Genomic DNA, 15917 nt, shown 5'->3' with positions numbered 1-15917 from the left:
CCACAGGCTGCTCCCCTGTATTATATATAACACTGCAGCCTGCACTACCTGTATGATGATAATGCTGCAACACAGGGTGCTCCCCCTGTATTATATATAACACTACCTGTATCATTATTATGTTGCACCACAGGCTGCTCCCTCTGTATAACAATAAGTAATATCATTACCTCAGTGCTGCCAGACACCACAATGGCCGCTTCTTCCTCCTGCCCTGCCAGTCACCCGGAACAGGACTCGATAATCTCATAAACCACGCCCACCCAAGCCATCCAATTGCAGCAGCGGCTATTTTCTGCTCCACCCTCATATCATAAAACCTCCCCTGCATTTACCTGCTAGCGCTGTGATTGACGCAGAGAGTAACCAATCATGTAGCACAGGAGACGGAGGCGGTCCTGTAACCAACAACTGCTAGTGGGACCTTAAGGGCCCCTTACACTTGTGAGATTTTGTGAGATTTCATCCAATTTGAGTCAATTTATCTGACGAGATCTGATGTGCCGTCTGACAAAATCTTATGTGCCTGATGTGTAGGACACAATCTACAATCCTGTGCCATTGAGTATAACCAAGAGATTGGAAGAGATTGAACCTCCTGCACATAGGATAAATCTCGAGTCAATCAGGTTCAATTTGTTGAGACAATAAGTTGACAAGTGTAAGGGGGCCTTTAGAGCATTCAGCCGCTGTAAGGATAAATGTGTAGCCCCTCGACCTGGTGGCCCCTTAGGTACCAGTGAGAATGTATTCTTAACACTACACACCAAACACACGGTGGCGAGTCAAGAAACATTCTGGTTTATTAGGAGTTTAACAGTAAGTTAAAAGACATGATACATGGGTGTGGACAAATGTATGGTACTTTGTTATTGGCTGTTTAACAGTTGCTGGGCAGATTAAACAGGAGACATACAAGATATTATACACAAAGAAAATGAGTAACAAGGGGGGTTTTCGATTATACAAGAGTTTGTGCAGGTGCACGCTGCATAGCAATTCTAGAGGGGGAGGGTGGAAAATAGAAGCTTAGTAGAAACAGATAAGACACACAGGCTTATTATCGGCAACCTTGAAATGTAGCTAAGGAAAACATGATGAGAACAGACTACGTGCAAATTCTTATATGCTAAATGGGTTCTAAATTTTAACCCTTCAGCCGCCATTATGTCGTAGTCATGGAAAAGTGATAATATTATTGTTATTATTTTACAGGGGGAGCAGCTTGTAGTGTCCTGTTATTATACAAGTGGAGCAACCTGAGGTGTCCTGTTATTATACAGGGGGAGCAGACTGTGGTGTGCTGTTATTATCATACAGGTGGAGCAGCCTGTGGTGTCCTGTTATTATCATACAGGTGGAGCAGCCTGTGGTGTCCTGTTATTATTATACAGGTGGAGCAGCATGAGGTATCCTGTTATACAGGGGTTCATCCTGTGGTGTCCTATTATTATACATGGGGAGCAGACTATGGTGCCCTGTTATTATTATACAGGGGAGCAGCCTGTGGTGTCCTGTTATTATCATACAGGTGGAGCAGCCTGTGGTGTCCTGTCATTCTTATTATACAGGGGGAGCAGTCTGTGGTGTCTTATTATTATTATACAGGAGCAGCAGACTGTCGGGTCCTATTATTATCAAGGGGGAGCAGCCTGTGGTGTCCTATTATTATACAGGGTGAGCAGCCTGTGGTGTTCTGTTATCATTATACAGTGGGAGCAGCCTGTGGTGTCCTGTTATTATACAGGTGGAGCAGCCTGTGGTGTCCTGTTATACAGGGGACCATCCTGTGGTGTCCTATTATTATACAGGGGGAGCAGACTATGGTGCCCTGTTATTATTATACAGGGGAGCAGCCTGTGGTGTCCTGTTATTATACAGGTGGAGCAGCCTGTGGTGTCCTGTTATTATTATCCAGGGGAGCAGCCTGTGGTGTCCTATAATTATTATTATACAGGGTGAGCAGCCTGTAGTGTCCTGTTATAATTATACAGTGGGAGCAGCCTGTGGTGTCCTGTTAATATTATCCAGGGGAGCAGCCTGTGGTGTCCTGTTAATATTATACAGGGGGAGCAGCCTGTGGTGTCCTGTTATCATTATACAGGGGGAGCAGCCTGTGGTATCCTGATATTATTATACAGTGGAGCAGCCTGTGGTGTCCTATTATTATTATTATAGAGGTGGAGCATCCTGTGGTGTCCTGTTATTATTATAATACAGGTGGAGCATCCTGTGGTGTCCTGTAATTATTATTCAGGTGGAGCATCCTGTGGTGTCCTGTTATTATTATTATACAGGGGGAGCAGCTTCTAGTGTCCTGTTATTATTATTATACAGGTGGATCATCCTGTGATGTCCTATTATTATTATACAGGTGGAGCATCCTGTGATGTCCTATTATTATTATACAGGTGGAGCATCCTGTGGTGTCCTGTCATTATTATACAAGTGGAGCATCCTGTGGTGTCCAATTATTATTATTATACAGGGGGAGCAGCCTCTAGTGTCCTGTTATTATTATTATACAGGTGGAGCATCCTGTGGTGTCCTATTATTATACAGGGGGAGCAGCCTCTAGTGTCCTGTTGTTATTATTATTATTATACAGGTGGAGCATCCTGTGGTGTCCTGGTATTATTGTTGCAGCTTTCTCCAGAACCGTCCCAGAGAACCATGTTGGGATAGTATCCCGGCATTGGACTACTCTGGCACTTTATACCCGGTATATATATTATTTCTCACTACTAACAACACTGTTGGGCCGGAGCCGTTCCATCTCCTCACACACCAGCAGCAACCACCGGAGTATGTCACACACCAGCAGCCACCGGAGTATGTCACACACCAGCAGCAGCCACCGGAGTATGTCACACACCAGCAGCAGCCACCGGATTATGTCACACACCAGCAGCAGCCACCGGAGTATGTCACACACCAGCAGCAGCCACCGGAGTATGTCACACACCAGCAGCAACCACCGGAGTATGTCACACACCAGCAGCCACCGGAGTATGTCACACACCAGCAGCAGCCACCGGAGTATGTCACACACCAGCAGCAGCCACCGGATTATGTCACACACCAGCAGCCACCGGAGTATGTGACACACAAGCAGCAGCCACCGGAGTATGTGACACACAAGCAGCAGCCACCGGAGTATGTCACACACAAGCAGCAGCCACCGGAGTATGTCACACACAAGCAGCAGCCACCGGAGTATGTCACACACCAGCAGCAGCCACCGGAGTATGTCACACACCAGCAGCAGCCACCGGAGTATGTCACACACCAGCAGCAGCCAGCGGAGTATGTCACACACCAGCAGCAGCCAGCGGAGTATGTCACACACCAGCAGCAGCCAGCGGAGTATGTCACACACCAGCAGCAGCCAGCGGAGTATGTCACACACCAGCAGCAGCCACCGGAGTATGTCACACACCAGCAGCCGCCACCGGAGTATGTCACACACCAGCAGCAGCCACCGGAGTATGTCACACACCAGCAGCAGCCACCGGAGTATGTCACACACCAGCAGCAGCCACCGGAGTATGTCACACACCAGCAGCAGCCACCGGAGTAGGTCACACACCAGCAGCAGCCACCGGAGTAGGTCACACACCAGCAGCAGCCACCGGAGTATGTCACACACCAGCAGCAGCCACCGGAGTATGTCACACACCAGCAGCAGCCACCGGAGTATGTCACACACCAGCAGAAGCCACCGGAGTATGTCACACACCAGCAGCAGCCACCGGAGTATGTCACACACCACCAGCAGCCACCGGAGTATGTCACACACCAGCAGCAGCCAGCGGAGTATGTCACACACCAGCAGCAGCCACCGGAGTATGTCACACACCAGCAGCAGCCACCGGAGTATGTCACACACCAGCAGCAGCCACCGGAGTATGTCACACACCAGCAGCAGCCACCGGAGTATGTCACACACCAGCAGCAGCCACCGGAGTATGTCACACACCAGCAGCAGCCACCGGAGTATGTCACACACCAGCAGCAGCCACCGGAGTATGTCACACACCAGCAGCAGCCACCGGAGTATGTCACACACCAGCAGCAGCCACCGGAGTATGTCACACACCAGCAGCAGCCACCGGAGTATGTCACACACCACCAGCAGCCACCGGAGTATGTCACATACCAGCAGCAGCCAGCGGAGTATGTCACACACCAGCAGCAGCGGTCCATCCCACCATGCACATCACATATGTACTGACATACTCTCCCGATCAGAGCTGCCCTCCCGCTGGGAGTGGAAGGGGCTCCGGCGGGCTGAGCAGGACACTGTGACCCTTCACCATTACCTGACGGCTGTGAGTATGCGGATAAATTACTTTTTCAGTGAGTCCATCTCCGCACACCCCCCCCCCCGCGCGCAATGTTCCGTCGCCACCCCCATTGCAATGTAACCTGCGGTGTCACGCCCATGTGCGTTCCGACTTGCAGAACAGCGCTCCCATCTCCGAGTCCGCCCAATATATGCACATGTGGAGGATACGCCAAAGAAATCCTAAAGGAGCAGGTCCTCATAGTTTGTTCCTCCTCAGGGTTCCTGGGCTAGCGGAGGGCCGTCTCCTCCACCGACGTGTGTAGCACCACGCCTGGCCTCAGCGGCGACCATGTCCTCTTCCACCGCTTCCTTCATTCATCAAACAATAACAGTGAACGAACATTTGCTTTAATCCCTTCGAAGAGGTTCTGTAATTGGTGTTTATTATGTAGCAGGTAATCAGCATAGGCAAGCAGGGTTACAGCATTGCAGTCATACTACAAACCCCTCAGCATGTTTCAGGGGTCCCTACCGTAGGCCACACATTTGGGCATTTACTGAATAACCATGTCATTTGTCACACCTTCAATTCGAGAACATGATCACATGTAATGCACCAGATAATGTTCCTGCACTATGGGCCTTATGCAGAGGAATATATAGCAGTAACTAAACAGTACACTGGTTCTCTACCGCTAACAGTTCGTGTTTTCCAGATCACTCCATTAAAGTTAATAAGAAAGATTAATATAATCAATAACGTATTGCTGTAATCCAGCTTCTAATCCATCAATACAAAGAAATTGCTCATCACTGGTGTGGATTTCCGGATGTCAGAACACAAGATGATTTTGGTGTAAAACATTTCCCACACTCAGAACACGGAAATGGTTTCTCTCTGATGTGCTTTCTCTGATGTATAGTAAGATAGGGTTTACGTGTAAAACATTTCCCACACTCATTACATGAAAATGGTTTCTCACCTGTGTGAGTTTTCAGATGTGTAGCAAGAGCTGATGTGTCTGAAAAACATTTCCCACACGCAGAGCACGCAAATGGCCTCTCACCTGTGTGAATTCTCACATGTTTAACAAGATCTGATTTCTCTGTAAAACATTTCCCACATTCAGAGCAAGAAAACGGCTTCTCACCTGTGTGAAGTCTCTGATGTACAACAAGGCTTGATTTACATGTATAACATTTCCCACACTCAGAACATAAAAACGGTTTCTCACCGATGTGAGTTCTCTGATGTTTAGTAAGATCGGATTTCTGTTTAAAACATTTCCCACATAAAGGACATGGGAACGAATTCTCACCTGTATGTGTTTTGTAATGTTTAACAAGAGCCGATTTTTCTGCAAAACATTTCCCACACTCAGAACAGGCAAATGGCTTCTCACCTGTGTGAAGTCTCTGATGTTTAACAAGACCCGACTTACGTGTAAAGTATTTTCCGCACTCCGGACATGGAAATAGCTTGTCACCTGGATGAGTCTCCTGATGCCTAACAAGTCCGGATTTAGGTGTAAAACATTTCCCACACTCAGGACATGAAAAATGTTTGCCACCTGTGTGACTTCTATAAGGTCTCACAAGATGTGTCTTCAGTGTAAAACATTTCCCACATTCAGGACATGGAAATGGGTTTTCACTCTCATGTGTAATAAAGTTTGACTGATGTATATCTGTAAATGAAAGGAGATATTCCTTAATGTTACCGCTGCATTTGAGTCCACCTGCAGGAAAGAAAGGAAACGGACATCTTATTTGACAGCGAGGGGCAGCTTTAAGCCCTGTTCCATCTCCGGCTGCAGATACTATATACTTATACTTGTGCAGTGATTAATACAGATTATATAGATATGAAATGGCTTGGGAGGGAGGGGGGTGTAACTGCAACTGAATCTGTTACAGCAAAAAAAGGAAATAAAGGTTGTATCAATACTTGCCGCCCAATGGACTGGGACCAGGCTCCACTGTCCTGGGCAGAGAGCCGGGCAGGGGACTGGGTAAGCTGGTGCCGCCTTCAGACTGGGCTCCCTCCAGACTTTCTTGGCGACTCGGCGAGGCTGCAGAAGGTGGCAGGGCAAGGCGCGCTGTGTGACAGACGCGTCACGTGTGCCGCGCGGAGGAGAGGAAGCAGGGAGGGGGGGGAGGAGGTCGGCGAAGGAGCATCAGCGTCACGCAGGACGTGTAATAGTGAGGGGGGCGTGGACTGCACAGTGCCCTGTAGTAGCCTAGGGAAGCCACTGCAGGTATAATCTGTTTAATCAATTAAAAATACAGCAGTGCTGCATCGGCCAGCGGGACTGGGGGGGGGGGGGGGGGGGGGGGGGGGTGGCCGCCAGTGGGTGCTCAGGAATTTCCGTGGGTGCTCAAGCCCTTGAGCACCCACAGAATCGGCGCCTATGATCAGACCCCCACAGGGAAAAACACATTGGCCCCCACAGGAAAAAAAAGATTTCACTGGTCCCCACAGGTAACAAAAAGAAAAACATTGGACCACCACAGGGGAAACCCCCCCCCCCATGACCCCCACAGGAAAAAAAAACCATTGGCCCCCACAGGAAAAAAAAAAAACCATTGGCCCCCACAGGAAAAAAAAACCCATTGGACCCAACAGGAGAAAAAAAAAGACACTGGTCCCCACAGGTAACAGAGATAAAACCATTGGCCCCCACAGGAAAAAAAAAAAACCATTGGCCCCCACAGGAAAAAAAAAAAACCATTGGCCCCCACAGGAAAAAAAAACCCATTGGACCCAACAGGAGAAAAAAAAAGACACTGGTCCCCACAGGTAACAGAGATAAAACCATTGGCCCCCACAGGAAAACAGTAAAATACATTGTCCCTCATATGAAATGAAGAGACCAAGGAATAACAGCTGATCTGGTGGTGGCGGGTGTAACCTGGTGAGGACATCTCTAGATCTGGGGGCACACCGGATACAGCCCAAGGCACACTAGTGCGGATGAAAAACGCTGGTCTAGATAGTCAGTGGCTCCACATGCATTAGGTTGACAGGGTCAAAAGGTGGATTGAGTATTTTCCATTTTTTGGTGTCAATGTTTTGGGTTCTGTCAACATGGCCCCTAAGTTAGTATAACCCGTGCTATGGGCTCGGTGCCTCACTACGTCCGGCACACTATTATTTTCTCCCTCTGTGCTGACACGGATGAAAAAGTCCAAAATATATTAAAAAAAATAATTCTACAAAAATCACGTCGACCTGTTGACGGTCTATCAGCCTGATACCTAACTAGCTTAGTAGATGAGAAAGTAAAGCCGGGAGCTTTGGGTAAACTCCTGATCCTCTGGGACTTGCCCAGAAGAGTGAAAAGGCATCTGCGATTACCGGAGGCCTGATACAAAGAACGCAGGGCTGGAGAGTCTGAACCAAAGAACGCAGGGCTGGAGTCTGAACCAGAGAACGCAGGGCTGGAGAGTCTGAACCAGAGAACGCAGGGCTGGAGAGTCTGAACCAGAGAACGCAGGGCTGGAGTCTGAACCAGAGAACGCAGGGCTGGAGAGTCTGAACCAGAGAACGCAGGGCTGGAGTCTGAACCAGAGAACGCAGGGCTGGAGAGTCTGAACCAGAGAACGCAGGGCTGGAGAGTCTGAACCAGAGAACGCAGGGCTGGAGAGTCTGAACCAGAGAACGCAGGGCTGGAGAGTCTGAACCAGAGAGCCCAGGGCTGGAGACTCTGAACCAGAGAGCCCAGGGCTGGAGACTCTGAACCAGAGAGCCCAGGGCTGGAGACTCTGAACCAGAGAGCCCAGGGCTGGAGACTCTGAACCAGAGAGCCCAGGGCTGGAGACTCTGAACCAGAGAGCCCAGGGCTGGAGACTCTGAACCAGAGAGCCCAGGGCTGGAGACTCTGAACCAGAGAGCCCAGGGCTGGAGACTCTGAACCAGAGAGCCCAGGGCTGGAGACTCTGAACCAGAGAGCCCAGGGCTGGAGACTCTGAACCAGAGAGCCCAGGGCTGGAGACTCTGAACCAGAGAGCCCAGGGCTGGAGACTCTGAACCAGAGAGCCCAGGGCTGGAGACTCTGAACCAGAGAGCCCAGGGCTGGAGACTCTGAACCAGAGAGCCCAGGGCTGGAGACTCTGAACCAGAGAGCCCAGGGCTGGAGACTCTGAACCAGAGAGCCCAGGGCTGGAGACTCTGAACCAGAGAGCCCAGGGCTGGAGACTCTGAACCAGAGAGCCCAGGGCTGGAGACTCTGAACCAGAGAGCCCAGGGCTGGAGACTCTGAACCAGAGAGCCCAGGGCTGGAGACTCTGAACCAGAGAGCCCAGGGCTGGAGCCACTGAACCAGACAGCCCAGGGCTGGAGACTCTGAACCAGAGAGCCCAGGGCTGGAGACTCTGAACCAGAGAGCCCAGGGCTGGAGACTCTGAACCAGAGAGCCCAGGGCTGGAGACTCTGAACCAGAGAGCCCAGGGCTGGAGACTCTGAACCAGAGAGCCCAGGGCTGGAGACTCTGAACCACAGAACCCAGGGCTGGAGACTCTAAACCAGAGAGCCCAGGGCTGGAGACTCTGAACCACAGAACCCAGGGCTGGAGACTCCGAACCAGAGAACCCAGGGCTAGAGTCTGAAACACAAAACTCAGGACTGGAATAGACAGAAGCTAACCCAGGACTTAAAAAGGTCACAGGACAGTTTCCGACTACCGTGTCTCAGTTAGTAGGAGATACGGCAGTCGATAACAGATCAGTTAGTAATGTTGGTTGGAGATACGACAGTCAGGAACAGAGCAGTTAGTAGGAGATACAGCAGTCAGGAACAGAGCAGTTAGTGATGCTGGAAGGAGTTACGGCAGTCAGGAACAGATCAGTTAGTGATGCTGGAAGGAGATACAGCAGTCAGGAACAGAGCAGTTAGTAGGAGATACAGCAGTCAGGAACAGAGCAGTTAGTTATGCTGGTAGGAGATATGGCAGTCAGGAACAGAGCAATTAGTAGGAGATACGGCAGTCAGGAACAGCAGTTAGTAGGAGATACGGCAGTCAGGAAAAGAACATTTAGTAATGCTGGTAAGAGATACAAAGGTTATAACAAGAAAAGAGAGCGCACTGTGTTTGATCAATTGTAAATTTTTACTGAACAATTAGAAATACATTTAATATAATATATAAAAAAATATATGTAAAAATAATATAAATGAATAAACAGACAATATATTTAAAATGTATGCATAAAGCACTACGAATTCATTAATAAAAAGCCTTCCGACTGTGATCTGCCAGATTTGTTATTTATAGCCTTGAGTTGAAACAGTTCCCATGGAATAGATACAGTTCCTTTAATATATTTAGCTGGAATGTTGCTGATAGCTATCAGTGGGGGAATACTCCTTATTTATATTGAGAAGGGTGAAAGTTATATTACCCGGTATCTCCTGCAGATAGGTGTGATGGTGGAATATAATCCCAAAGGACTCCCGCTACTACCGGTGTTGCTCCGATGGTGGGGGAGCCGGTACCGGGAGCAGGTGTCTAAGGTGGGACTCAGCAAGTCTGCTAACAACCGACACGGCCCCGATGGAGAGGGAGCCAGCGACGGGAGCTGACAACGCTGGAGACTGAGTCAGCGTCCGGACGGTCAGATGAGAAAGACGTCTCTGCGTACCTGTGCAGGGAATGAGCCGACGCGGCTCCGATGTACAGGGAGTCAGCGCCGGGAGCTGACACGGTTGGAGAGGAGGTAACGTCCGGACGGTCAGGAGTAATGAACGTCTTGATACACCTATGCAGGGGTCACCGGAGGGGAGAACTTGAAGCTTGTTGGTAGGAGCAGTCCATCAATAAGTAGCACAAAAAGGGAGATCAATTTCAGGCAATCTGGAGAAGGATCACAATCGGAGTTTTAGGCACGTCTTGACGCGTTTCTCCGTCCTCCTATTGCTGACGGTTTCATCAGAAGATGGTCTGTGGGTGATCAGCCCAGGTATAAAAAGGTGGCCCATCCAATCATTAGAGGGCAGCAATCTCATGCACCTGTAAATTATTTTGACGAATCACAAGTCGGAAACCTTATTGCTACGTAGCAAGCTGTGAATTTATAGTTCATATACAATAAATGCTTGAACTAAAAAAGTTCTCTATACATAGTAAAAAACATATATAATATACATAAATCAACAGATAGAAACTATCTTTTAAATGGCATCATCAAACGTTTTACATTTCTACAATTATTCTAAAGGAGAGAGAGTATAAATTTATTTATTTCAATATGTATGGTTGGAGTCTGCAGCTGTCATAGCGCTGCAAGGTGCACACTCGACTATGAGCGGCATTACTCTATGGAAGATGGTTCTAATCCCGCTTTGGGACCATAATCACACAATAATTTTGATTCAATTTATTTTCTTAAATAATAACAATCACAATAATAAAAAATAATAAATTAAAAATATATAAATATACATAATAACTAGTAGCAAGAAGTAATAAAAATAAATAAATGAATAAATAAATAGAAATAAAAATAATAATAAATAAATTAAAGAAGAAGAAAATTTGTTATCAATGCCTGTTAGCATGTAAATATATATCTCATCATTTTTATATATATACCTGTGTACCTTTATGTTTTTACATTTTTTTATATTTATTTATTTGTTATTTACATTTCTTTACACAGGGGGAAGAGAAAGAAAGGCAGGCAAAAAACCCATAACACTGACCAGAGATCACCAATATGGCTATTTTTTAGAAAATATACATATCATATAGCATTAATTCTTATTCCTATTTTCACATATTTATATACTCATTTTTAATGATTATTGTTTGGTGAAATAACAATTTTTTATATTATACAATACAATTCCTGAATTTTTAATTAATTAACGGGAGAGGGGGGAGAGAGAGAGAAAAGGCAAAAACCCATAACACTAACCAGAGATCACCAATATGGCTATCTTTTAGAAAATATACATTATATATCATATAGCATTAATTCTTAAAAAATTCATTAAAAAAACAGGAGCAAAAATTTGATAGTGTATCTATTTAAGATACTCTGTAAGAAAAAAAGGGGGGGGGGGGGGAGGGGGGGGGGGGAAGAAGAACAGGACTTTTTTATTTTAATTTTTAAATTTTTAAATTTTAAATATTATTTAACTCTATATTGTCATTGAGACCCATTGGAAATAGGGTCCCCAATGAGAATATCCAATATGCCCTCGCGAGCACAAAGACGTTCATAACGATCACCTCCCCTGGATGTTTCTTCTATATATTCAATGCCCTGTATTTTCAGTACACGATGGTCGCCATTATGTTTATTTCTTACATGTTTTGATAAAGAATGTTTTAAAAAACCTTTTAACACATTTCTTCTATGTTCGAGGAATCTAGTATTCATTGTGCGAATAGTGCGACCCACGTATTGTGATCCACAAATACATGTTATTAAATAGATCACATAATTCGTTTGGCAATCAATATAACTTTTAATGGTAAGAGATACGGCAGTCAGGAACAGAGCATTTAGTAGGAGATACAGCAGTCAGGAACAGAGCAGTTAGTAATGCTGGTAGGAGATACGGCACTCAGGAACAGAGCAGTTAGTAGGAGATACAGCAGTCAGGAACAGAGTAGTTAGTAGGAGATACGGCAGTCAGGAACAGAGCAGTTAGTAATGCTGGTAGGAGATACTGCAGTCAGGAACAGAGCAGTTAGTAGGAGATACGGCAGTCAGGAACAGAGCAGTTAGTAATGCTGGTAGGAGATAAGGCAGTCAGGGATAGATCAGCTGGGAGCAGATACTAGAGTCAGAAGTAGGGAACTTGCAAGATCAGAACCAAGAGACCTTCATTTAAAGCATTGGTCCTCAAACTGCGACCCTCCAGATGTTGTGAAACTACAAATCCCAGCATGCCTTGCCACAGTTTTAACACTCCCTTATAGCAAAACTGTGGCAAGGCATGCTGGGATTTGTAGTTTCACAACATCTGGAGGGCCGCAGTTTGAGGACCCATGATTTAAAGGATGAGAGCTGTGGCAATGTGACTGTCAGGAACCAGGTTGAATGGTTCAGTCTGTTTTGGTTTTCTGTTCAGTTTGAATTTGGCATTTGACTCACTGGTGGCCTCAAGTGGCAGGTCTGTGCCATATCAGCTCAATATTCTGTGAGCAATTATTCACAAGGCTGTGAGGTAATTAGCTTGTTTAGAACTTGCTTGGGAGCTGCCTGGACATCCACCAGGTGTTATCAATCACCTGAGGCCTTGATAAGGCATGCTGACCTGTGGAATCCTGCCAGGGATAGCTTCCTGTTACCAGTGTTTATTTCCTGCTTCCTGTGCAGGGAACTCTGTCAGCTCTCAGCTACGCTACCTGGTCCCTTGTTCCGGTCTCCGTTTGGATCTCAGGATATATCCTCTGCAGCTCAGCTCCCAGTTCCTTCGTCTCCTTCTGGGTCCCATTACGTCTGCGGCTCTGCTTCCGTGCCTGGCCCTGATCCACTGTTACCTCCTTTCCGTGGGTCACGCAAGTGCTCCAGTGGAGCCTGGTATTAGCTGGCTTTTCACTCGGCGGCTTGCCAATTTCTTTAGTTTTCGGAGTTGCTCAGCCAGTAGTTTAAGTTGGGGGTTCTGGACTTCGCCCCGCCGTGGGCTTAGCCTGCCTATTTCTCTGGTGGTTTCCAGTGTACATTTCTCTGTTACCCTCTGCCCATCATTCCAGTTCCCTGTTAGGCAGGGCTCCCCGTTCTGTATTGGGTTGCTTTGGGATTGGCTGTGCTGTGTTATACCCGATGTTTGGAGATTCCCAGAGTCTGGGTCGCACTCCCATCATTGGCCAAGTGCCGGCAGATAGGGCTGTTACTTAGTTAGGCCCGTTAGTCAGATCATCCTCTTGAGTAACCCCCTGACGATCGCTTACCCTTTGTCCACCCATAAGACCTGGCTGCATCGGGGTTGGAGCGGGCCTAACTCGCTCCTTCGAACGCGGCGGCCACAGGTGAAGCCTAGTTCCTGCAGGGGTTTGTCATCTGCCGGGGGCTCAATAGAGTCAGTGTAGGTTTCGCTGTGGCCGTCCTAACCAGCGGTCCCAGCTACGGGCTCAGGCCTGATCTCCAGCTTCCAGCCTCCGGTAGTTACATCCAGCACCCAGGTGGCAACCGCAACAGTGACGCCACCAGTTCCTGGTTCAAGTAGGGTGCCCTGTACTCGGATAGACTGTCTGAATCACATGGCAGGAGATGCTGGAGACTGGTTTGTCAGAAAGGATCATGTGATGCAATCTAAGGTGGTCACCCCCATGAAGCAGAACAACAGGGAGCGTTTATGTACAGACATCGGACTCAGAAGCACCATAGGTGGCCAGGAGGGGCACAGATGGCATGTAGTGATACTGCCAAACCAGATAAGTGAGGTGAAGACCCTAAAGCAGGGGAGGCCAAAACCTGTCCTCAAGATCTACCAACGGTGCATGTTTTCTAGGCAACCTGCGGATCTATAGTAGGAATGAATGCAGCAGGTTTGAAAATGTGACCGTTAGTATTGACTACAGCTGGGCACCAGCTAGGTGATCTGGAAAACATGGACCCTTGGTAGATCTCGAGGACCGGTTTGGCCACCCCTGCCCTAAAGTGTCACAAATTCTTCCCAGGTGAGCCAAATGGGACCAACTATCAGTAATCCTGTACCAATAACAGGTGCAAGCCCACAGTGGGCAACAACTTACCTGTGCTGATATCTGTAGGGATTTCCTCCTCCTTACACAGCTGATCACCCCTCACATATGTATTTTCTTCTCCCTCTGTATCTTCTGCCTTCATATCAGTCATATACGTCTCTTCTTCTCCCTCTGTATCTTCTGCCTTCATATCAGTCACATACGTCTCTTCTCCTCCCTCTGTACCTTCTGCCTTCATATCAGTCACATACGTCTCTTCTCCTCCCTCTGTATCTTCTGCCTTCATATCAGTCACATACGTCTCTTCTTCTCCCTCTGTATCTTCTGCCTTCATATCAGTCACATACGTCTCTTCTTCTCCCTCTGTATCTTCTGCCTTCATATCAGTCACATACGTCTCTTCTTCTCCCACCGTATCTTCTGCCTTCATATCAGTCACATACGTCTCTTCTTCTCCCTCTGTATCTTCTGCCTTCATATCAGTCACATACGTCTCTTCTTCTCCCTCTGTATCTTCTGCCTTCATATCAGTCACATACGTCTCTTCTTCTCCCTCTGTATCTTCTGCCTTCATATCAGTCACATACGTCTCTTCTTCTCCCACCGTATCTTCTGCCTTCATATCAGTCACATACGTCTCTTCTTCTCCCTCTGTATCTTCTGCCTTCATATCAGTCACATACGTCTCTTCTTCTCCCTCTGTATCTTCTGCCTTCATATCAGTCACATACGTCTCTTCTTCTCCCTCTGTATCTTCTGCCTTCATATCAGTCACATACGTCTCTTCTTCTCCCTCTGTATCTTCTGCCTTCATATAAGTCACATACGTGTCTTCTTCTGCCTCTGTATCTTCTGCCTTCATATCCGTCCCATTGGTGCCTTCTTCTCCCTCTGTAACTTCTTCCTTCATATCAGTCACATACGTCTCTTCTTCTCCCTCTGTATCTTCTGCCTTCATATCAGTCACATACGTCTCTTCTCCTCCCTCTGTACCTTCTGCCTTCATATCAGTCACATACGTCTCTTCTTCTCCCTCTGTATCTTCTGCCTTCATATCAGTCCCATACGTCTCTGGGGTATTTCGGTTACTGGGCCCATCTGTAGGAGACACACAGTGACTGTGTACATTGTATATATGTGATTATCAGATGCTGGGTGTATATAGGGGACCCCCATATCTGCTCTCCCCTGTACAATAAATGTCTCCTCTTACCAAGTGATGTGAGGGCCGGTGATTCTCCATCATCACGTCCTTGTACAGACCCCTGTGTTCCTCTATATACTCCCCCTCCTGCATGGAGAGATAGACAGTGACATCCTGACACCTTATAGGAACCTGACACACACAATGGTACAGTCATCACCCAGATACATACCCCAGTGTTACTGTATAACGTCCCATTCCCAGCAGTCACCTCTCCGGTCACATCCCCCGGTGTTACTGTATAACATCCTATTCCCAGCAGTCACCTTTCCAGTCACATCCCCCGGTGTTACTGTATAACGTCCCATTCCCAGCAGTCACCTCTCCGGTCACACCCCCCCCCCCCCCGGTGTTACTGTAGAACGTCCCATTCCCAGCAGTCACCTCTCCGGTCACATCCCCCGGTGTTACTGTATAACGTCCCATTCCCAGCGGTCACCTCTCCGGTCACATCCCCCGGTGTTACTGTATAACGTCCCATTCCCAGCAGTCACCTCTCCGGTCACATCCCTCGGTGTTACTGTATAACGTCCCATTCCCAGCAGTTACCTCTCCGGTCACATCCCTCGGTGTTACTGTATAACGTCCCATTCCCAGCGGTCATATCCCCCGGTGTTACTGTATAACGTCCCATTCCCAGCAGTCACCTCTCCGGTCACATCCCTCTGTGTTACTGTATAACATCCCATTCCCAGCAGTCACCTCTCCGGTCACATCCCCGGTGTTACTGTATAACGTCCCATTCCCAGCAGTCACCTCTTCGGTC

General features: G+C 47.7%; 1 protein-coding gene across 1 annotated transcript in view; it reads right to left on the bottom strand.

Annotated features, from left to right (window-relative positions):
- Positions 1-4477: 4477 nt before the first annotated feature.
- The window catches only part of LOC146009818 (uncharacterized), a 119238-nt gene continuing 107798 nt past the window's right edge, over positions 4478-15917 (bottom strand). Inside the window, exons 3-4 of the mRNA XM_083150321.1 lie at positions 13996-15045; positions 4478-6027 (exon numbers count right to left, since the gene is read on the bottom strand). Of these exons, the coding sequence (XP_083006447.1) occupies positions 5099-6027; positions 13996-15045 (1979 nt within the window). The 3' untranslated portion in view covers positions 4478-5098. The remainder of the gene's footprint in view (positions 6028-13995; positions 15046-15917) is intronic.

The sequence above is a fragment of the Crinia signifera genome, chromosome 6 (genome assembly GCF_055691185.1).
Source record: "Crinia signifera chromosome 6, ASM5569118v1, whole genome shotgun sequence".
Lineage (NCBI taxonomy): Eukaryota > Metazoa > Chordata > Amphibia > Anura > Myobatrachidae > Crinia > Crinia signifera.
This window is presented reverse-complemented; position numbering and strand designations above follow the sequence as displayed.